The following is a 23964-nucleotide window of genomic DNA, read 5'->3' on the forward strand; positions in this document are numbered from 1 at the left end:
TTTGACATTGGAAAGAATTTGGCAGAGAAGAATCTTAAATAATTAAATACCAACCTTTGGGGAGCCTCTCACGCAACATAAACAATGAAGCCTTTGGCAAAACCACTTCGCACCCGCTACAGTCAAGCCGGCAGACGTAACTATTAAAGATCAACGAAGACCACCGACAGAGGCATCTGACACAAACTTGGCCACTCGTGAAGACCCACCGGGCAGGAACTTGAGGATGCGGCTCTTGGGGTTGTAGTCCATTCCGGACTGCGCCGATCCATCGCGGGTGCTGCAGCGCACCTTGGAGGTCTTGTTGCGGTCGCCCGAGCGGAGCACGAGGATGGTGAGGATGGCCATGCCGTCTGGGCCGGACGGCTCGCGCACCTGGTAGCTCGCCTCTTCAAACTGAATGGTGGGAGCTGCGTTGAAGAAAACAAGTTAACCGGGACTGTGGATTATTTCGAATTCGTGAACAGTCAGGAGATGCTATTGCACGTGATTATATAATGCACTTGGACCCCTTGGTGGCCTCTTTTTTTTGGAAACGTTTCTATTTTTCTTGATTTGTGAACGTTATGGATTTTTAAAGTTTCAATTTATGACACCACTGTTAGGCCAATCAAACCCGAAACGCAAACACTGCACGTGCATATGTATCTGCCAGCTGACGGCAAAAGCCAGTCATCTCTGCCATTAACTGTTTGTCAAATGCTGGTTTCATAGAAAGCGGCCAGGGTCAACTCAGTCCCATGGTCATCGTCAAGTGGTTCAGGAAAAAAAAGCACTGCTTGGTGAAAAATCAACAATGATTTTAACACTGAATAAAAAATGCACTCTGGATGCTAAACTCTCACAATTAGCAACAAATATTGAGTACCATAAAGTTACATTTTGCATGAAATTCAGACGTTTCCAAACAGGCTGAATATACAAAATCATAAGTGATAGATCCTTGGCAATCAAGCAAGTTTTCGTCTTACCATCTTCCTCGTTGGTGATGGTGATGATGGCGACGTCATTCTTGCCGATCTTGGCACCAGACGATTGTGAGCCAAGCGCCGAGCCCAGGTGCAAACGGAATTCCTCATCGCCCTCAAACTCCGTGTCGTCCACAATTCTCACAGTGCAATTTTTGGTCTTAAAAACCAACAGAAAGGTGAAAAGTGTTTTAGCTCACAGTCTCATGGGATCATCAAAGAACTCTCACGGGTATTTATAAACAGCACCTCCATAAAAAAAAGCATTTACATATAGCGACTGCAGATATCAAAGATCCAAAATGCCAGTTCTGCAGGCTGCACACGACAGTTCAACTTTGCGCACGAACCAGTCGTATTCCCACATCTATTTACTCACGAACGTTTTAATCAACCTTGCCGGTGGTGCTCTATTCACATGTTGCGTCCACATTGTACACACGTGGCAGTGCATTTGTTCGAGACTCAACAGGCCGCAGCAGCATGGCGGTTGCCTGCGGGGCGGCAGTGCCTGGCGAGTTACCCACCTTCTCGCCGGGCAGGAAGGTGATGCGGGAGGCATCCGTGTCTGGCCGCTCCGTGTAGTCGTGATCGACGCGCGCCGAGCCACGGCGTGTGAAGCAGCGCACGGACGACTGCGCGCTGAGATCGCCGCTGCGCAGCACGGGCACCGAGATGGAGCCCTCGCTCTCCTGCACCGCGTAGCCCTCCTTGCCAAACTGCACGCTGGGAACTAAATAGAATAAAATCAAATCGTTAACACATTTCGTATCGGTGCCATACTTAGGGCTCCCGCGGAGGCGCTAAGTGTCACGGAGGATGTCATAGTTCATAGTTCATAGTTTCATTTATTTTTGTATAGCCCTGTGAGCCATTCGGCTCTTGAATCGGGTGCAACCGCAACAAACAAAAAACATGAACAAGAAAACATCTTAAAGTGATTTTGTGACTGTGCAAACAGAAAATACAGGAAAAAAAATATCAAAATATTCCTGAAATAGCACCGTACACCAACCCTATGTGCAAAAATCCCAGTGGGATGCAAGTCAAACAACAACAACAACCACAAGACAACTAAGATTAAGGCCATCAGTCTAACTCCGTACTACAATAAACAAAAACATGGCCAAAACAAAAAAAACTTTTCGAAATCACCAAAATAAAAGCCATAAATGCAATGTAACAGTGATCATAGGGACTGTGACGGAATTTTTAACAATAAACTACATAAATAAATTATAACACCAAAATCTAGGGCCATAATTTAGGCCACTGAATAGCAGTGGCAGCTAGGGTTGTACAACTCCTCTAGAGCAGTTTTGAGTGAAGATCTCATAGGTAGTGATTCAAGTTGCAGTTTATTGGCAATAGCATTCCAGACCCTGGGGGCATCAATAGCAAAAGCTCTTCCTCCAGTTTTTGTACGGCAATAGGGAATGTGAAGCTGGTAAATGAGCGAAGACCTAAAGTAGTTGCACAGTAGGGGGCAATGTTGCTGCATGGTTTAATTTTTTTTTAACCAAATTAGGTCATTTGCATGCAAAACATTTTTTGGCAAAAAATTGGACCGTGACGCTGGCACATTTTTTCAAATAATGTCATGAGATCCTTAACGACCGCTGCAAAGCAAGACGGTTCGTACTTTTCGGAAAATACAGCCGCAGTATAAACCGGGGGGAGCCGCTTGGCTAGAACAGCAAACATCTCCAACAAGCGGCAAACGCCCCAGAGACACACAGGCGAAACGGAGGATGAGTGCAGGTGCTTTTGGAATGGGGTTGACACAGGCTGGATTGGGGATCTTGTGTGCATGTCCGTGTGCATGTCCGTGTGCATGTCCGTGTGCGTGCCCGTGTGCGTGCCTGTGTGCACAGAAGTGTGGTTGTGGGCCTCTCTCGAGGTAAGTTACTCACTGTCCTGATAGGTGTCATTGATCAGCACGGTAGCGTGGGACGGTTCTGTGAGCTGCACGCCCTGCGGCGAGCTCAGGAACACCACAAACGTCTCGCCGCCCTCGATCACCGGGTGCTGCGTGTCGTCCAGGATCGTGATTGTGCAGGTCTGAAGGAGCGTTAACATAATTCATTAGAGTTAAACAAAAGCAGCACACAGTCAAAGTTGAAATAACGATGGTAGTAAAACTGTTGATCATATCGTTTATTGTTTAACTATACTAAATGAATGAAACAGTTTCCATTTACGTAATAACAAAGCACATTAAAATGTCTTTTTGGAAAGGTTTCAAAAACATTTACATTGAACCGCAACTTCCGGTACAGTACAATGAAGCATTTTAAATCATTCCCACGCTAATGTTCTATCAACAAACAATGCACACACTAGATCTGCTGCGCGTCGCCAATGCGTTTCATCACTGGAAACATTCCCTTGCTGGTAACACGACCGAGACGCGTCTGGTTGCACACGACGGGGTGTGTAAATTGGGCACCTCACCCCGTCCCGCCTCCCGGGAGCGAAGAGGACCTGGCGTGAGGTGGCCACGTAGTCGATGGCCGGAGTGGCGGAGAGGGGCTCCGAGGGACGGGTGGCGCACCACACCGAGGCGGCCGCCGACAGATCCGATCCCTCCCGCACAACGGGAACGTCCACCGTGCCTGCGTGGTGGTGACACGCAGATCGCCGTCATCGTCGTCGTCGCCGCCGTCGTCGTTATTACGAGGGAGCCTCGCGTCGGCGAAACACGCGAAGTTCATCAACCGAGCGAGAAATAAAATTAACAAAAAGGGTCGGCGGGCGATGGGCGAGTGGGAGAATGGTCCAATCCTTGACGTGCAGGTTACGTCCGCAGGCACCACGAGTGAGTCACCAGTTGAGAAATACAAAACTGTTGTTATTAATTTTTAAAAAGAGCTTCGTCAAAGTTAAGTCAAGTTGAAGTGGATCCCTGCTCGTATGAGCAATGAAGTCGAACTTGTGTCCATTTGTAACCCTTCGCCACTTGCGGAATGTCCACACATCCATCTATTATGGGGACAAGTATTGCCAGAGTATTCACTGCTCATTTTCTATGAAGTGCTGCTCATTGTATTGAATGCGGACAGATGATGGGCTAAGTGGGAACCCTGCCCGATATTTAAACTCTTGTGCTTCTGTTTGGCTCTGATCACAGTGGCACCTCGTTGACAATCGAGGAAAAATGCGCATATAAAGTTCTGGGTAACTCTTCCAACAAAAAACCAACGTGTACTTCACGCAAACTGAATCGGAATCATATTAGTTGGGTACACCAACAACTCATTACGTTTTGTCACGCAACACAAATACTTATCGTCGGGGAACATTGTAAACAATTTTAAACATTTAATTTTGCCCGGTGTGAATCCCCTGAAATACGGTACTCAATTAGCAATCGGAGATGACCGGCCAACGTTGAATTGCCGCACCTGCGTCTTCGCTGACGCTGAAGGCCGAGTCTCCCAGGTGGACGAGGGAGGCGTCGTTGGGGCCGGCGATGACAACGCGAGCCGTCGTGCGCTCTCCCAGACGCGCGTTGGGAGACGGCTCCGCCAGAGCCACCTAGCAACAGAGGCAGCGGCGGTTGGCTACGTATGGTGCGGAAGAAGTTACACACGCGTACGTGCAAACAGTGAATGCACACAACAGAGGTAAAGAGAGGGGGGCCCCCCCCATGCATTTCTCATTTACACATGGACACCCCTTACACACACACGCGCGCAGCACTAGGTGGCACACACGCAATGAGAATTAACGCCTGGCTGCACAAATATATTCGACTCGTTCCAAGAACGCAATCCACTCTGTTGGACTGCACTCGTCAATGTCATAAGGTCCCGTGTTGGAGGAGATGTAACTCTCGCACACACAGACACACCGTGCTGTGTCGTGGCCCAGGAGCGGGTTCGTGAACACATGCGTGCGGACCATTCACTCCATCGCCTACCAATAGGCAAAAACGCGCGCGCCAATGTGACGTGCAGGGCCTTCCTGAATAAATGTGACCGCAGGGAGAGGCCGGAACCGGCGTGGGGGGCCACCCTCCCCGTACCTGGAAGTCCTCCTCGAGCTCGCTCTCGCTGTCGTCCACGACGGTGACGGCGCAGGAGGCGGCCGTGACGCCGGGCGCGAGCACGAGGCGCGACTCTTCGCCGAGCTGCCGCGACACGAAGTCGGAGCCGCTCGCCAGGAGCCCCGCGCCGCTGCCCCGCGCGGAGCCCGACAGAGTGTGGCACACGGCCGACACCGTGCTGCCCGCGTCTCCTGTGACAGGAGACGGAGGGCGGGGCCAGGCCGTGCGGTGCGCCACGAGGGTCAGGGTCTCGCGCAACTCGCTCCCCAAACTGCTTTGTGGTAAGTTTCTTCTTGTCCTTCCCCCCCCCCCCCCGACACCCCCCCCCCCGAACCTCCGATGAGCACAGTTGGCTACGTACGGTGCGAACGAAGCTCTACATACATACGTACTGTAGCCCGCCTTTCCTGGTTACCTTAACGTTCACGTACATGTACGTCCGTTCTGTAAATCCACTGCTGGATGAAGGCCTCCCCATACCACGTGATTCGCGAGAGGAGGTTGGGGGGGGGGTCATATAACCGAAATTCACCATGCCGGTCAGTGCGGGTTCATGAAGGTGGAAAGCGTAGACGTGGGAGCGCACAAGCGCAGCAACAACAACAACGACAACAACGACAACAACAACGACAACAACAACGACAACAACAAGGGGCGCACCCTTGCGGATGACGGTGGCCTGCAGGGTGCCGTCGCTCTCGTTGACGCGGTAGAGGCGCGTGTCGAACTGCAGCGTGGGCTCGTCCTCCGTGTCGTTGATGGCGACGGTGGCGCGTGTACGCTCGCCCAGCAGCGCGTACGCCGGCATGCTGAGCTCCACGCCGAAGCGCTCCTCCCCCTCGAACACGGCGTCGTCGTTCACGATGATGGTGCACGTCTTGGTGTCCTCGCGCTCCTCGAACTGCACCTGCGCTCGTCGAGGGGGGGGTGGGGGGGGGTGGGGGGGGGGTGGCAGGCGCACCCGTGTCAGGAATCTTCCCGTGTTCGCGTTTCAGGGATTATTCAGCTTTACGCGCCGGGCCAGGCGCCTCGTTGTGGATGCCAGCTCCGAGTCGGTGCTTTTCGTGTGGGAGCGATGCAATGATGGATCCCACAACCACTGCATGTACCAGCCTCAACGAACCCCAACTGACGCCACCTGTGACCCGCAGCCCGTGGTGATCCACCACGTACTGCTGGACCCGAGCGTAAACATGTGCAGTAAGCCTCGTGCGGCCAGCCGCAGTTTCAGGCACTCTGGCCCAAAGACCTGGAAATGGTCACTGGCAGATGTTTGGAATCCATCCTTAAGTCTGAGTAAGTTTTATCAATCGCCTTAAAGCAGTGTTATTCCAAAGAGCATACTATGTGTGATCGGCATGCATTCGTGATAAACTGGACCCCTAAGGTTGCATGATTAACCAGCGTTCAGACTTTGTGCGTGCGGGACCGGGAGGGGGGCTCATGTTGCCGTGTGCCGTGCTGCGGGGTCCTCGCCACGGTGGCGAGATGTAAACTACCTCGCCTAGTATACAGGAGGTCGTGGGTTCGATCCTGACCCTGACGCCTGCTGCTGTATATTTGGAGTTTGCATGTTCTCCCCATCATCACGTGGATTTTCCCCAGTCCTCCGGTTTCATCCCTCCACATTTAGAAACATGCATTCAGAGTATTTGGCTGCTATACATTTCTACGTGACAAGCCACGTCGTTGAGCTGTCATTTGTGGCCAGGTCACTTCTGCAAAAGAGCTGTACAGCTCAGTTGGCTTCACCTGGTAAAATAAATAAAAATTGGTAAAAAATGTTGTTTTGTTTCCTCACCTGCGCCGCGTACTCAACGTAGTCGTGAGCGCCGCGCCGTGAGCCGGCGCCGGAGGAGGACGTGGCCGTGCCGGGCTCGGTGCGGCACAGCACGATGGCGTACTGGTTGAGGTTCCCTCGCCGTTTCACCGTCACGCTGACCGTGCCCGCTGTCTCGCTCGCGTTGTACCTGGACGAGACGAAGACGGAGTCAGCGAGCAGCGATTAACATCTAACGTGGGAGACATCCAATTGACTTTAATGTCTCATTTAGAAGACGTTTTTTTCTTCTTCAAAGATCATGTAAATAATATTTAATTTTTTAAAAAAAATTTGCAGCACTTCTTTCGCTGGATGAAAGCCCTCTGACGTCATCATTCATGGGAGCTGTTTAACCATACTTTATATATATCACTATAGTCTATTTAAATACGGTATTCCAGTCGCATCAATTAAAATGTAGGCTTTGACCACCAATATTACAATTGGTAATTGATTTAGAGTTAACCCACATAATGACATGGCTACATTTCTGTAGAAAGAGCGCCTCCCACTGCCTTCACGGGTGCCCGTTAACAGCACTTGCCCCGACAGTCTGCTGAGGCTATGTAGGTGGGGGGAGGGGGCGATCTTTGTCTTTGTTTGTCAAACCTGCGGTGCTGGAAGCTGATGATGGACCACTGGATGTGGAACACGTTATCGCTGACCACGTTGGGCTTGCTGTCGCGCACCGAGAAACGGAACGAGTCCACGGTCTCCTCAACTTTGCCTTCCTCCAGCACGTAGCGCAGCACGCCCAGGTTCACCTCCTCTGTGTGGCCGAAAAAAACAGCTGGGGTTCAGGCAGGTGGCACCTCCAACTCGAGGGATGCATGCATTCGCTCGCCAAGTTCGCATGTACGTAGTGTAGTGTCCATATCAATTATAGCATATCAATTATAGCAGCATTGTACAACACGGGCTCACGCAAAGCGGCAGATACATTAACCCACATAGCGTAGGTATCCATCTATAAGAAAGTACATTTTGGGCTGTTTTTCTTTCAAGGATGCTCTCTGCACACTAAGCTTGTGTTGATGTTCAAGAGTAAGCATGACACCTTGGGTGAAGGCTTTCACGGGAACGCCGGGCTTCAGCTTGTTCTCTAGGTGTCCATGCTTGGGGTTAGAGGTCACTTCATACACCAGCTGGGTATCATCCGTGTCAGGGTCAAGGGTCAACAGCTCCTTTTTGGTGATGTGATTGGCTGCCTGTCAATGGGAAAAATATACACAGTATTTTAATAACGCCTCCATTAACTCCTGTCCACACTCCACACCCGCAAATGAGCTGGTAATGGAGATAATTTACAAGAGCACACAGTTTTGTTTTGACCCAAAAAGCTATAATTTTAAAATCACCTGCAATTACTAATTTATGCAATGTTGATAACGACCAAAATGCCTCTGTGTTACATTGAGATGCCTCCATGTTGAGCTGGCAGCATTACCCCTCCGTGAACTCAAAACAAGGAAAGCACTTGCATGTAAATTATGGGGTAATTGGTGCCTTCTGCTACATTTCCACAACTATTTTCCAGAGCCCACTTAGTGAATGGCCCACGTAGTGTTCCAAGATCAAAAGTGAAAAAGATAATTTAATGTCCCCTTCGCTCCACCAGTCTCTCCTCCGCTGGCTCGGGTGAGGTTTTGCTATCTCTCGCGAACATCTATAACTTTTGTAATTTTCCAGCGTGTGCTTTATTAATACAAAAACACAACCCTAAAGTTGATCTTAGCGAGGGATGCTACCGACTGTGCATCTCAGTTTTACATTGACCCTTTGGCATCACAACTGGTTCTGAGGGTGGCCCAGATAAAAGCCTGCTAATCCGTTTATCAGAGAGTCAGCCAGGTGAGGGCTACAGAGAAAATTTCTGATTAAGGCAGCCTGTGAACCTAGCCAGCACCCTTCATAGTGGTGGTCGACATGTGGCTTAAGAGCAGCCTCCACAAAAAGGTGGAAACCTTCAAGACCCTCACCTTGCCCTCGATGTACTCAAGCCACTGCAGGCCCAGGTTCGTCACGATACGGGGTGTGCCATCATCCACCGGGAGGATTTCAATCTGGAACTTCTGAGGCAAAGCCGTCACCACCTGGAACGACGGCGCACATGTTAACAACGAGCAGTCCCACTCAATCCTCTCCTCGCCAATAATTATCCAACGCACTAACGTCGGTACACCGAGTTATCGCTGGTCAATTGCATTGGTCTCTCCTCATCATATTTACCAGTGGCTGTGGGAGTTCAAAGCAGGACGGTGAGTTCACAAAACAAGGATTTGTAAATAATGTGCAAACAAAGAGATCATTACAATTGCTGCGAGTTTTTTTGTTGCATGTGTTTAAGTATTAAAAATTTTACTGTACAGAAAGCTACTAAAACTAAGGCCCAGGCCTTGTATATATATAATATATATAATACCTGCCTCCTGGGCCTCGCACTATGTCAGTTGGATTGCCACGCAACAAACACCCTAGCCAGGGCGTGCAGGAGGGTGCACCACCTAGTGAGGCCGACCCTTCCAAACAGGCTCGATGTCTTGGAAAAGGTCAGAGTAGCTACCCTTTACTTCACTGCACGAGACCTAGCGATCGACTGCGGTGTACCCATTTACGGTGCTGGGTGAACAGAGGCGGAAGGATTTAAGAAACTTTCCCAACTGTTTCAAGTGCTGCACCAGAAGATTGAACCGGCCACCTCTCGAGCGCAAGTCCAGTGTGCAAACCATTACACCAGGGCAGTATCCTGCGCCTCAACGGAACCCCTCAATAAACGGTCACGCTCAGTGGAAACGTAACGACGCGGCGAAGAGCGGCCCCCCGCCTGACCAATCCGCCCACCTCAGCACTGCCCTCCCTGAGCACGAACAAGGGGTTGGTGCCGTCGCCGACGGTGAACGCGAAGTTGTCGCGCAGCGTGTTGGAGCCGTCGTGGCTGTAGCTCACGCGGCCCTGGTACACGTCCTCCATGGTGAAGGTGGAGGCCGCCTGCCAGCCAGCGCCGGCCAGGCCCCCTGCCCCTCCTCCGGTCCCGCGCTCGATGGCGCCGTGTCGCGGTGGCTGCACCACCGTGAACGTGATGGAGTCCGGCTGTCGGATGGTTGATGCAACGCGGGTGTCCGTTAATAATGAACACAAAAAATCGTCACGTTTTAAATGTAGCATACAGATGTGGAAAATTTCACGCGGGTTACACCCGACTTCGAGCGTGTGCTGTGTTAGTTAAGTCACCGAAACGTGCAACCATCGTGTTAAAAAACCCTCTCGTGCGTAAATACAATAATAATTATTAGCAGTAGCGTAGCGTGGTTGGCATTGGCCCTGGTGCAAGTCATGAAAGGGGGGCCCACCTGTCAAAATACACCCCCCTCATCATAACCTGGTAACCTGGACCCCTCCGCCTCGTGAGCCCAAGCGCAATTGCACCTCCTGCACCCTTGATAGCTACGCCACTGCTTATTACCACTGGATAGCTCCGATTAGCATGGTTGGCAACGTACGGTGCAAAAGAAGTTCAACATACATACACACGGCAACAGCTCGTACTTTTCAATTCCACCACATTACCACAATTCGTAACTACTTGGAGGGCAGCGGGGCCAACCTGCGTGTCGGCGTCTGTGGCCTTGAGCTCGAACTCGGTGATGGGCTTGCGCACGCCCTCCTGCACGCGCATGCCGAGGCTCTGCACCACGGGCAGCGAATCGTCCACGGGCGCGATGCGGATCCGCATCGTCTGTCTCACCTGGCGCACGCACGCACACACAGTCAAAGATCTCCCCCCACATGAAAGCGTTTGCAGGCTTGATAGGGCAAACACTGTTAGCGAGAACCTATTAAAGCCAGCAATAGCACCGCACCATACCACATTGATATCAGGTAATAATTTTATGTCTGGGTCAGCCTGGAGGAGAACCCAGGACCGGTTCCGGTATTGTCAAACTCGGGTTTTGGAGCGCACTGCTCGTGTTGTTTTGGCGCTCGCCGTGTCTCTTGCCACTTTTGCAAGACACGTTTGGTTACGTTTCACTGTTGTTGTTGAATTTATTTGTTGACGCAGATAAGAAACATTCAGCCGTCGGCTCTTTAACAAGAATGACCCGCGGAGGACCTTGGTGAGAAAAAAAGTAATTCAGCACATAAATCATAACACTGCAGACACGGAGTCGCAAACGCATTTGAGGAAAACAACATTCCAGTAATGCGCCAATCAAGTAGCACACTGGCGGGTAATGCGCGTCAATACTGAAGCACAAAGTCGCAAAGAGTACGCCAATCACACGTGCAGCGATGTTTAGTGCATATCAGAAGTATAACACCACATTGCTGCGGGTGTTCGCTAACCACGCGTGCAAAGAGAAGGGATATCGTGAATTCACTGACTCCACTAGATGACATGATCACCTAGCAGCATGCATTCCATGACCACTTTCCAAACGGGGGCCCTGTGTAATTGCATTTGCGTGGCCCCACTCCACCAATAAGCGCAATTTGAAGCGCCTGAACGAATGTGTGAAAAACAAATCAGAAACCCCCCCACCACCCCAAGATACTATGACAGCTGCTTTCCTTTTAAAACAGTTAAGGATCGTGTGATAAAAATTCATTTAGAAATGTGGCCACCGATACGTTTGGCACATGCAGTTGGACATTAGCATCCTTACATGGGATTAAAGTCACAAGCAACATCACCCAGTGTGACTCCCAGTGCAATGCTGAAAATAGCCAAACCGGTGGGAAGACGGGAGTGATGTAAACAGACGTCGACGGAATAAACTCAAGGAAATGAAACTAAAAACTCAAGTGTTTAAGTAAGAGATGCAGGCCAAATTCCAAGTACTAAATAGCAAAAAAATTGCAACATTAGCCATTCAAAGCAAACGTGGTACACTATAAACGTGATATATATATCCTTTGATCCAGCATAAACAATTAGTTTAGTAAACGAAATTTGTGAGATTACTTGCATACCACCTGAAAGGACTGGATTGGTTTTAAGACACTGAGGTCATGGATCTGCTTGGGTTACCCATCCAGCTATTTCAGGCGGAGGTTTATTGGGAAAGGGTCTTGTGAAAAGGCAGCCCTAGCATCTCAAAAATCCTGGCCGCTGTACATTTTCCCACGTAGTGTAAATCAAAGGCTTTGCGCTGCAGGATATAAATACTACGGTGATGACTGTGGTGCACTTCGCTCACGTCATGTGTCACTCCTCAATGACCCTCTGGATAGTGCCAGCTGGTTATAAATGGAACAGCTTGGCAACACGCGCAAAAACAATTTACTTGAGCTGTATATTCATTTCATTTTGATTTTATCTGATGTCTACGTGCTACACCGATTTATGTAATGCAGTTTGTATTCATGGGACAACAAATATAAATGATATAATTATTATGATGTTAATATGTGCTTATATCTTAATATATTACATATGTTTACAATTGGTTTATACTTGTGAATAATAATAATACTCTGTAAATGATCAATTACACCGGTCCTGGGGTTATTTTAAACAGGGAGAGAAGGGTCAATTCGGTGCTGAAAGTCTCCTCGATGTTTTTGCTTTTTGCTACATCCGAGAGAAAAAAATCGCCCATCGTCCGAGCTTACACACTACTTGCGAGCGAACGTGTACAGAGTGGGTGGCGGTTTCGTGCCCAACGGCCCGCTCCCCGCTGTAGGCCACGGTGGGCCACGGTGGGCGGCGGTGGGCCACGGTGGGCCACGGTGGGCCACGGTGGGCGGCGGTGGGCCACGGTGGGCCACGGTGGGCCACGGTGGGCCATGGTGGGCCACGGTGGGGCGTGTTGTTTGCCGCGGCGGGCCGCTCGCCTCGTTGCTGCCGTCGGACACGGTGAAGGTGAAGTCGTCGTCGTGCTTCTCCTGCGAGCTCGTGTGCACGTACTGCACGCGCCGCGCAGCCAGGTCCGCCTGCGAGAACGCCGTGACCGCCCGGCCTGCGGACAGAGCCCGCACATGCACACAGTTAATTCACGTGTGCACACACACACTAAAAACACACAAGGATTGTCCCCCAACCCCCTCGCCCCCCTTACAGCCCAAACAAGCTGTTGGGGAAAGTGCTGTTAGCGACCACCCATGAAGTTCCGTAGAACGGGCACACGAGGGGGTGGGTGACCAACACCTCGCCCGGCCATCTTCATCTCCCCAGTGCTGATGTTTACACACCGCACCGGGCACTCGTTTTTTATGGCTGAGTCGACCTAGCGGAGGCCCAGCACCGGTTCAGATATTCATCACCGATATTTGCTGCGAGCGAGATTCAACCTCGTGTCGCCGGGTTGGTAGCGCAGTGCGCTATCCACCTCACGACTGCTCCACACAATGTGCACACTCACAGGTGCACAAACAAAGCCACACACGTGACCCCCCACAACCCTCCCATTTTGTCTTTCCTGAACACCCCCTCCAGTTGTAAACTGTTCTTCAGTGTTTCGCCAGGCTAGAATGTATTGCCACAACGTTTTGTCACCCGAGCAAGCGACTCTGTGTCTGTTGCTGAATGTATGTTTTAATTTAAGGTGTCAATTGCTAGTTGCTTTGTTTTATTGTGAGCGCGGCCACGTGAATCAACTGTCCATGTTAATTAACTGCTCATGCCTCTGTTGTTGTGCACAGCACAAGGCACCCCCCCACCCCCCCCGCCCGAGTGTCTCCATACCCGGATTGGCGAGCATCTCAAGGCGGCCGAGCGAAGGCCCCCGAGCGACGCGGTAGAGCAGCTGTCCCGGCTCCGTGTCCGCGTCAGTCACAGACAGCAACTCCGTGCCCAGCTTGGCCACGGAGTTCTCCTCCACCACCAGCTCCTTGTTCACCTCCACCACGGGCGGAAGCCGGTCCTCTGTGAGAACAGATCATTTAGTCGATTCGTATACGTTGTCCGCGATCGGTTCACGTGGACCCCCGGCAGCCGCCGGAGCTTTTACATTCACCCCAACCACAAAATAATAAAATTACAAGTCAAGACACCAAGAGGTGAACACCATCGTCAAATAAAATGGGGAGTGAATCGTTACGTAACTGAACTATACGTCTTTGAAAAATATGCAAAAAGTGGCTCATAAAAAAAGTACATTTACATAAAGAAAATGCAATTGCCGATACCATAGCTGTTCGTTGAAACATGGCGTGAATAGGCTGTAGTGCTGATTTGCAAGACCAAATAATCAGGGATTATGTGTATAAACATCTAAGACCTAGGATGGTGATGTGGAAGGACTGATCGATGAGCTTGTTTCCCTCTTGATCCACGATGTCAAACTTGAAGGCAAAGCTTCCACCATCCTCCCCCTTGTTGTGTCTGTACTCAAGCAGCCCTGCCAGAGAGGAGAAGCACAATTACCAGCAATGGCAATAACTGAGCAACGTGTCGCATAAACTGAGAGTAAATCGATTATACTGAAAAACGAATGTATACATAATCTGGCCAGAAGGTTCTCTAAATATGACCATTGCAATGGTGTTGCTGATGGTGATGATAGCAATGATAGAAACAACACAACTGCAAAACAAAAACAAGTCCACGACCGCAATTACAATGAATCAATAAGCGAACGACTCCACAGTTGTAATTGGGATAGATTGTGCATTTCAAAGAAATCACTGAGTCGCAAATGCCTTTCCGCCGGTACCTTTGTTGACATCGGCCTGCGTGAAGCTCTTGACGGGGCCCTTGACGGACACCTGCTGCTGCGTTTGCTGGCCCTTCGAGCCACCTTTGGGCCCGGCTTGGGCGAGCAGCAGACGGCCCACGGGCGCGTCGCGGACCACGAAGAACTTGAGCTGCAGAGTGTCCGAGTCGACGTCCATGGCTTGCAGCTGCTGGGCCGTGACTGTAGCGGCCGAGCCTGGGGAATGCAAGCAGCGGCAGCACTTACAGACGAGCACCAACATCAATCACGCCGCGTGGCACACGGGGGAGGGCGCAGGAGCTTTACTGGAGGTGTTCATTCTGGGAATGCTTTCGAGTTGACAAACGCAAGCTACTGCGAGGGCTCCAGTGAGGTAGTGGAGTAGCACCAGTCCCTATGAAGTATAATGATACACATTGCATAGTCCATTATCCGTGGTCCCAATCGATCTGTTAAAAAAAAATATACAAATGTCTGTCAAGGCTTCTTCCTATTATTCACATCTTCTGCGGAACAAAGAAAAGACCTGGAATTGATGGGAATTAATTATATTATTGGTTTCTAACCATGAATAACAGCTGCCCAGAAGAAGTGTGTCAGAAGTGATCAAATAAACCTATTATATAAGGTGTTTTGCAGATAAGACCCAGAAAATGCAGCAGATTAATCTTACTTTTCATGTTTATTTTTGGACACCTTTGTGGATATCAGGAGTTACTTTTATGGATATGATGCATCGCCAGCACCCCTCTATAGATGCAAATAAGCAGAGTATATTACAATTAATATTACACTTCGATTAAATACATAAACTAGGAAATAAGACCCATATGTCTTCTTGGTTATTTCAGTAAAGTCACGTAGAATGAGAATAAAACAATGAAACAAAATAAGACAATAAAATTCTCACGACACAAGGCTACTTGTGTTGTGGCCGAAACGTCGTGGGAATTTTATTGTCTTATTTTGTTTTATTATTTTATTCTCCTTCTACGTGACTTTACCGAAAGAACCAAGAGGATGAATCCTTGCAGTCACGAAAGCTTTAAATCGAAAAGACCCATATGAGTAATGTAATAGTCAATGCCAAGCAGACATCTGTTGCTTTAACATTAAAGTAGATTGAAGCAGTCATGCATTGGTATTAAATACGAATTCTCCATGAAACCAAATTCATATATACAAGGAAGACAGCACTTTTAAGCATAACAAACTGCAATGACAATATACATTTTTAGATTAAACATTCTGAATCTACGTCTACAAGTTTAGCTAACACAAAGATCCCGTATATAACCTACAGTGAGGGAAAAAAGTATTTGATCCCCTGCTGATTTTGTACGTTTGCCCACTGACAAAGAAATGATTAGTCTATAATTTTGATGGTATGTTTATTTGAACAGTGAGAGACAGAATAACAACAAAAATCCAGAAAAAGCATGTCAAAAATATTATAAATTGATTTGCATTTTAATGAGGGAAATAAGTATTTGACCACTCCTCAAAACATGACTTAGTACTTGGTGGCAAAACCCTTGTTGGCAATCACAGAGGTCAGACGTTTCTTGTAGTTGGCCACCAGGTTTGCACACATCTCAGGAGGGATTTTGTCCCACTCCGCTTTGCAGATCTTCTCCAAGTCATTAAGGTTTCGAGGCTGACGTTTGGCAACTCGAACCTTCAGCTCCCTCCACATATTTTCTATGGGATTAAGGTCTGGAGACTGGCTAGGCCACTCCAGGACCTTAATGTGCTTCTTCTTGAGCCACTCCTTTGTTGCCTTGGCCGTGTGTTTTGGGTCATTGTCATGCTGGAATACCCATCCACGACCCATTTTCAATGCCCTGGCTGAGGGAAGGAGGTTCTCACCCAAGATTTGACGGTACATGGCCCCGTCCATCGTCCCTTTGATGCGGTGAAGTTGTCCTGTCCCCTTAGCAGAAAAACACCCCCAAAGCATAATAATGTTTCCCCCTCCATGTTTGATGGTGGGGATGGTGTTCTTGGGGTCATAGGCAGCATTCCTCCTCCTCCAAACACGGCGAGTTGAGTTGATGCCAAAGAGCTCCATTTTGGTCTCATCTGACCACAACACTTTCACCCAGTTGTCCTCTGAATCATTCAGATGTTCATTGGCAAACTTCAGACAAGCATGTATATGTGCTTTCTTAAGCAGGGGGACCTTGCGGGCGCTGCAGGATTTCAGTCCTTCACGGCGTAGTGTGTTACCAATTGTTTTCTTGGCGACTATGGTCCCAGCTGCCTTGAGATCATTGACAAGATGCTCCCGTGTAGTTCTGGGCTGATTCCTCACCATTCTCATGATCATTGCAACCCCACGAGGTGAGATCTTGCATGGAGCCCCAGGCCGAGGGAGATTGACAGTTCTTTTGTGTTTCTTCCATTTGCGAATAATCGCACCAACTGTTGTCACCTTCTTCTTTGGTTCTTTCGGTAAAGTCTCGTAGAATGAGAATAAAATAATAAAATTAAATAACACAATAAAATTCTCACGACGTTTCGGCCACAACACAAGCAGCCTTCTTCAGGTGAAATAACAGAACTGTCGGGACGACAGAGCTTCAATTAACGCTGCTAAGATTCGCAGCGTCTTTTAAAGCTCGGTGAGAGGCGCGGCGAGCCTTGACAAAGGAGTTTACATATCAGAGCAGGAGAATTTAAAATTGAAATAGTCGAGGGATTAGCTTGTGACAGAAAAAGCTGTGTTAAAGTCAAAATTTACATATCCACAGAAGCATTTAGTATATGGACGCTAAAGGCCTCCAATTACCAACTATTATAAAGTAAACCATAGCGTCTTTTAAGTTGTCACCTTCTCACCAAGCTGCTTGGCAATGGTCTTGTAGCCCATTCCAGCCTTGTGTAAGTCTACAATCTTGTCTCTGACATCCTTGGAGATCTCTTTGGTCTTGGCCATGGTGGAGAGTTTGAAATCTGATTGATTGATTGCTTCTGTGGACAGGTGCCTTTTATACAAGTAACAAGCTGAAATTAGGAGCACTCCCTTTAAGAGTGTGCTCCTAATCTCAGCTCGTTACCTGTATAAAAGACACCTGGGAGCCAGAAATCTTTCTGATTGAGAGGGGGTCAAATACTTATTTCCCTCATTAAAATGCAAATCAATTTATAACATTTTTGAAATGTGTTCTTCTGGATTTTTTTTGTTGTTATTCTGTCTCTCACTGTTCAAATACACCTACCATTAAAATTATAGACTGATCATTTCTTTGTCAGTGGACAAACGTACATAATCAGCAGGGGATCAAATACTTTTTTTCCCTCACTGTACATATTTTTACACAGGGCAAGTATTGTCAGGGCAATTATTGTAATATCTTGATTTGAAGCTTTTGTGACTGCAGGAATCCATACTCTTTGGTTCTTTCGGTAAAGTCATGTAGGTAGAAAATAAAATAAATCACGACGTTTCGGGCGCAACACAAGCGTCCGTCATCAAGTGTTGCGCCCGAAACGTCGTGATTTATTTTATTTTATAACTACGTGACTTTACCGAAAGAACCAAAGAGTACGTATTGTTATAGTGAGCACCTATGAAGGTCGGCACAGCGCACAAAAGGGTGGTGTGACCAGTGGCACACATTGCTGCCTTTTTCTATCCAGTGCTGATGTTTGCACATCAAAACAGTTACTCATTCAAGACTGAGTTGACCTGCACAAGGCCCGAAGACCCGTTTAAATATCGCTCATCACTGACGTTATCCACAGCTGGGAATCAAACTCAGGTCACCAGATCTAGGGTTCAGTACGTCAACTACTGTGCCCCTGCCTCACCCAAACATTTCAACACGCAGCTTTCTGTCTCCATCAATATCGACGATCCGTGCCGGTACAGTGGCTGCCGTTTTTGCTGCTGGGGATTCTCTGAAGTCCACCTAGGCCAGGGGTCGCCAAACCAAAATAAGAAGAAGAGCTTTTTTTTTTAATTCGGTAAACCAAAAACGAAAAACCTCAACATTTCAAAGCCACAATGCATGTGAACAGCGTGACGAAGCAGCCCTTAAAAAGCCGCACGTGGCTCCGGAGCCGCAGGCTGCTGACCCCTGACCTCGGCCAAAGCGGGAAAGGCAGGGTCTCCCATGCACCATGTAAACGGAATGTAACATACACACAAACACAAGCACACACACTGCCAGACGCAGGTCGCAGGAAGCCCACGCGCGAGGCCCACCAGCACCGTATCTCACCGGCCTGGATCTGCAGCCCACGGTTGATGGCCATGCGCGGGATCTCGGAGCGCGAGTGCTCCACGGACACTGCGACGCGGCCGTTCTGCGAGTGCGCTCCGTCCGACACGGACAGCCGGAACTCGTCCACCGCGCCGTCCGTGCCGTCGTGCGTGTAGGACAGCAGCCCGTCCACCACGTCCTGGAACGTGAAGGTGGAGCCCTGAGCCAGCTCCCCATCGCCGGCTCTCTCCGACCGCCGGGCCTTGCGGCTCAGCTTGCCTGTGCAGCAGCAGCAGCAGCAGCAACAACAACAACGCGTTTGTGTCACCTTGGGCTATGGCCGGGAGGACAGGGTGTGGTATGAAAGAAGCAGGTGCACTGGCGAGCGTACCGTGCTGGGGTTTGTGGGTGATGGTGAGCACCAGCTCGGGGCCCGGTGTGTCCATGTCCTTGACGGAGATCGCGTCTTCCCGCAACACGATGGCCTCGCCGGGGCGGCAGGCGACCGTCCCCGTCACCAGCTTGGGAGGCTCATCATTACTGCGCTGCAAGTAGAAAGACGAAGATCCCCCGTATAGGCTTGAACAGACCAAAGGCCGGCACTGGCACACAAAGGGGTGGGTAGCCAACGCTACACCTGGCTGCCTTTTTTTCCCCGAGTGGCGATATTCGCACACCGTACCAGGAATTGTACTAATCTGAGGCTCAGTCGACTTTGCGGAAGCCCAGGACCGGTGCAGACAATCGTCACTGGAGTTTGCTGTGAATGGAGTTCATGGCGCAGTGCGCTAACTGCCACACTATTGAGTCACCACAGACACCATCTTCATGCGGCATTGACTAGGTTTTCACGATACCCTATGCAGTATAGTGTTAAAAGTCACCGTGTTAAATTTGATTTGAATGCATTCGGTTTGATACAAAAACACACGTGGTGGATACAGTTGCAATTGGACCCCTCCGGTATATATGGTCAAAATAGTTGACAAAATACATAATCATAAAATAAGACCTGCATATTATCAAGATAACAGATCCATATTTAAATTCTATCGGATCTTTAGGCAATCTTCTGAGCTAATGAATATGATACCATTCAGTACTGAGGTCTTCTTCCCCATACCTCTCTGATATTATAACCTATCACCTCTCCTCTTCTAAATGCTCTCAAACATTTAGAAGAGGAGAGCATCTTGAGATACTTTACAAACCCAAAAAGTATTGTATTTTTGAATTCCTGAGCCTAAATTGGTTTATCATGACAAAGTTACACATTTAAAAAAAAAAAAAGCAAAAAAAAGGTAACTGTAGTTTATATATTTCGTGGGATCGGCCATGTGCTTCGTCACAGTTTTTTCCACCCCTGCCAAACGTCGCGACGTGGCTCTCCTCTCCGCGGCCGCCGCTCGCCTGTATAGAGATGTTGAAGAGGTACGAGGGAGAGGCGCTGTGGCCGTCTGTCACGTGGAGCCGGAACGCGTCGTACACGGGCTCCGTCTCACGGTGCACGCTCTGCACGTAGAAGACCGCGGCGTCCAGCACGTCCTGCACGGAGAAAGAGCTCTCCGAGCGGCGGGCACTCGCCGGCCCTGGGAGCATGAACGAACGCACGCACGCACACAAGGCACGTACGTACGTATGTTGAACTTCTTTCGCGCCGTACGTACCCGACCGCGCTAATTTGCACCATTGCAGCGAAAGGGCCGTGACCATTGAAGAAAGCGGTTTGTGGAAGTCTCTGCTGATAAAAGAGTAATAATGTACCCTGGCAGCAAACACCTACAAAATAGTTTTTCCTTTTTTTTTAACAGGGCTGTTGAGCACCAGCCTCAAATGCGCCAAAACACCAGCCAGCAATACACAGCACTAGCGAAGTAATTTAAGACGCAACCTAAAAAAAAATGCTGTCATCTTGTTGACATACTACTGGACTGTGTGTGGCTTAGAAGCTTTGTTAATGAGAAAAAAAAGAGGGATCGAGTAATTGCACTGTGGCATCACCTGAGTACATTCTAAGGCGATGTCACTGGAGTGACGTCACTCGAGCACTCCCGAAACATGGTTATCGTACTCCCAACATTAATGAAGCGTCACACTTGGGATGGACAAACCTGGACACACTGCCGATAAAAAAAACACTCTTTTATGAATACTTAAAGCCACACACATCAGTTTATACCCTTCAGAACACTGCTTGTGTGGGAGGGGGGGGCGTACCAGATTTGGTGTTTAAGATATAGCCAAGTTTCGGAGCATCCGTGATCTTCACCACCAGTTCCTGCTTGGGAGTGTCTGCATCCGTTGCCATGATGTCATTGGAAGAAATCATGACTTTGCCTCCTTCATCTACCTGCAGTCACACATTCAAGAACAACAGCCGTCCCGAGGTGGCAATGCTGATGAAGAGACCAGAGAGCACCGAGACAACACCGCACGAAACCCCCCAGTCCAAGTTTGTCACGATCCTAATCGTACGACCGGAATAACTTTGGGAATAAAAAGATACAAAGGCAATCCTCCAGAGCAGCCAGAAAGAAGGAAACTTGTCAACGTAGCGTGCTGTTGATTTGATAAAAGCCACACACAGTGGATTAACTATGAAAAGTGTGTAAATGTGACTGGAAAAAGAGATACACCCGTAATATACGAGGTAATGAGTGTAATAAATGAATGCAAAATGCACCTCATAAAAATGTACACATGTGAATGGAAATATTTATATACGAACTTTAACTTGATACTATAGGGCACCATGTTGTAGTAAGTGTAATATTTTAGCTAAAATGTTCAATTAAAGTTATATCTTGAGAATAGGTGCGTAGTGACATAGAATTAGCTACGTAGCAGCATAGCGCTGGCTGCTGGCGGGGAAGGGGATCTGCAGCTTACAGCAGCCCTGACAGCAGCCCTGACAGCAGCCCTGACAGCAGCAGGCCAGGTGTTACACCAGAGGGGGATCTAGGGGAAAGGTCACGGAAGGGACACACCAGGAACCCACGGATAGGTTCTAGAAAGGGGGCGTGGCCAGGGGTGGAGCCAGGCCACGCTGACGGTATAAGAGGGGCCCCGAGAGGGGACCTCGGGGCTGTCGTGTGGAGTGGGGGGATCCCCGTCGTGCTGCTGCTGGAGTCTTCGCCGTTCTTCTCTCGTCGTCTCTGTCTTCACCACCTCGGCATCGCCACTCAGGCAGTCCACCAACTGTCCTGACTGGGAACTGTTGTCGGCTATAGACGGATTATTGGAAGTGTTAACTCGTAAGGCCATGTTAATAAACAGAGTGCCTCCAACTCTTAATGTCTCCGAGTCAGTCACTACAGGTGTATAAAACATCATCAAGTGACATTGGACCTTACTTTGTCATTTAAAGCACTGCAGCACACTGCACTGTTCCCAGCCGTGGGTAACTCCAGTGGTGTGACATCTGAACCAGTCACCAACTCGCACTGACCAACACGACGTGGGGTGGCCTTGACCCAGCAGTGGATTGACAAGCGGTGTAAATTATTACGATAATGGAAGAAGAAAAAATCACCGAACGTATTTTACGCAAGTCTTCCAGGTTAATATGAATGCTATCATTTAAATGGCGCTTGCTTGCTTAATTCCTAACGTAAAAGTAATCCCCTGTGGAACATGGGCAAACCTGTAAACAAGACGAGAACAGTGCTGATGATGGAACAGCCGAGGCAGGGCGGGGATATGGTTTCATGTACCTTGAGCGAGGGTGTGAGTGTCAAGCTGGGCGGCTGGTTTCCTCCAGGGGTGATGGTGAGTGTGAAGATCTGATTCTCAAGCCGATTCCCCTGCCCGTCTGTCACTGAGAAGTAAAACAGGTCTGTGATGGGATCCCCTCCCAGGTCAAAGTCGGTCTTGTACCTGGAATTAATGAAAAACACGAAGACACGTAAGAACAATGTAGAACCAAGCATGTGAGTGTCAATGTAAGCGTATTTATTTGTTCAAATACTGCATGAGTAGTGGCTTCAAATGTTGCTCTTTCTATACGACAGAATAAGTACGTCAATTATAGATTTAGAATTCCAGAGTTATTTTATGTCATCTACTTTTCTACTGTTGTTATACCAAGCTGGAGAAACAACCCACAGGCATATATTTGCTGTGTGATGGTGATGGTAGTTGCATATTTGCAAATCGTATTGCGAGAACTATATATTACAAATATGTATATATGGTGCATATTATGGATGAGTGTCAAATTACAAATACTACAATTTTCGATTCTTTAGGAAAATGTTGGATTTTTATTTAGATTTTCAAATGAATTTACATTATATAGTTCAATTAACATTACTAGATAACAAAAAAACGGGCTTAGACGAAACTTTTGTGAAAACAGAAGCTACTCGTGACACCAATATTGGCAGGAAACACACAGACGTGACGCCAGAAAAGCGACGTCACTTCCTTCCACGTGATATTGTCAGATAAATTCAAAACAAATATTCTTTGGAGAGTCAGAAAAAATTCAGTTTTCTAAGCCGCTTCTGTAGATTTGTACCAGATATATCCCGAAAATCGGGAACACCTTTCGTGCGCCTATATTTCCTTATAAACGGCACAGCCACATAATGGCGTATGACTTATTTTCCAAACTGGCTGTTGGCAACTTGCTTGATTCTGTTGCCGTTGATGTCTTCCATGGAGAAGATGGAGAAGTCCGAGAGCTCGTGCTCCACACCGGGGGCCGCGCTGATCACCAGCAGCCCGTACATGGGTACCGACGTGAGCATGAAGCGCACCTGGCCTGCTGGAGAGTCGCCCGCCTGCGTTTAAAAATTGAACATTGCGTCAGGTAACGTTGGGAATCCGCGTTCAAGCGCGCGCCTCTCGAGCTTCCAAAGAGTACGACATTTAAAGCCGCGACGTACGGAGTAAGCCAGCTCCGACGCCGTGATGGTCGCGGTGCCTTTTTCGGGCAGCGTGATGGACAGCTGCGTTCCGGGGGCCTGCCGGGGTCCTTGGCCGTCGGTTGGCGCGATGATCACAGCCACCGCGACGGTCGCCGTGGCGACGCCGTCGGACACGCCGAACGAGGCGGCGTCGTCGCCGCTCGCGCCGGTCCCGTCGTGCACGTAGTGCAGGGCGCTCTTCGCGAGGTCGTCGTGGGTAAATACGTCGCCTGGAGAAACAAAACAAACAAAACGATAGTTACTTTCGAATATTTACCCAGCTACACCATATATATATACAAAACGGGTTGCTGTATAGCCTGCGTCGTGAAGCTTGTGTGGTTGGCAGGGTG

At 48.9% G+C, this 23964-nt stretch overlaps 1 protein-coding gene across 1 annotated transcript in view; it reads right to left on the bottom strand.

The window, feature by feature from the left end:
* FRAS1 (Fraser extracellular matrix complex subunit 1) overlaps positions 1–23964 on the bottom strand; it is a 61054-nt gene that overhangs the window by 18474 nt on the left and 18616 nt on the right. Inside the window, exons 9-33 of the mRNA XM_032949775.2 lie at positions 23591–23841; positions 23334–23485; positions 22415–22577; positions 20919–21051; positions 20112–20290; positions 19093–19246; positions 18720–18980; positions 14494–14709; positions 14059–14178; positions 13524–13703; positions 12674–12798; positions 10443–10583; positions 9680–9928; positions 8818–8931; positions 7896–8046; positions 7448–7607; positions 6818–6986; positions 5677–5923; positions 4996–5207; positions 4373–4505; positions 3423–3583; positions 2882–3029; positions 1496–1701; positions 972–1128; positions 210–410 (exon numbers count right to left, since the gene is read on the bottom strand). Of these exons, the coding sequence (XP_032805666.2) occupies positions 210–410; positions 972–1128; positions 1496–1701; positions 2882–3029; positions 3423–3583; positions 4373–4505; positions 4996–5207; positions 5677–5923; positions 6818–6986; positions 7448–7607; positions 7896–8046; positions 8818–8931; positions 9680–9928; positions 10443–10583; positions 12674–12798; positions 13524–13703; positions 14059–14178; positions 14494–14709; positions 18720–18980; positions 19093–19246; positions 20112–20290; positions 20919–21051; positions 22415–22577; positions 23334–23485; positions 23591–23841 (4383 nt within the window). The remainder of the gene's footprint in view (positions 1–209; positions 411–971; positions 1129–1495; positions 1702–2881; positions 3030–3422; positions 3584–4372; positions 4506–4995; positions 5208–5676; positions 5924–6817; positions 6987–7447; positions 7608–7895; positions 8047–8817; positions 8932–9679; positions 9929–10442; positions 10584–12673; positions 12799–13523; positions 13704–14058; positions 14179–14493; positions 14710–18719; positions 18981–19092; positions 19247–20111; positions 20291–20918; positions 21052–22414; positions 22578–23333; positions 23486–23590; positions 23842–23964) is intronic.

Source organism: Petromyzon marinus, chromosome 8 (genome assembly GCF_048934315.1).
Source record: "Petromyzon marinus isolate PM22_M1 ecotype Great Lakes invasive population chromosome 8, UKy_Petmar_22M1.pri1.0, whole genome shotgun sequence".
In the NCBI taxonomy this organism is placed as follows: Eukaryota; Metazoa; Chordata; class Hyperoartia; order Petromyzontiformes; family Petromyzontidae; genus Petromyzon; species Petromyzon marinus.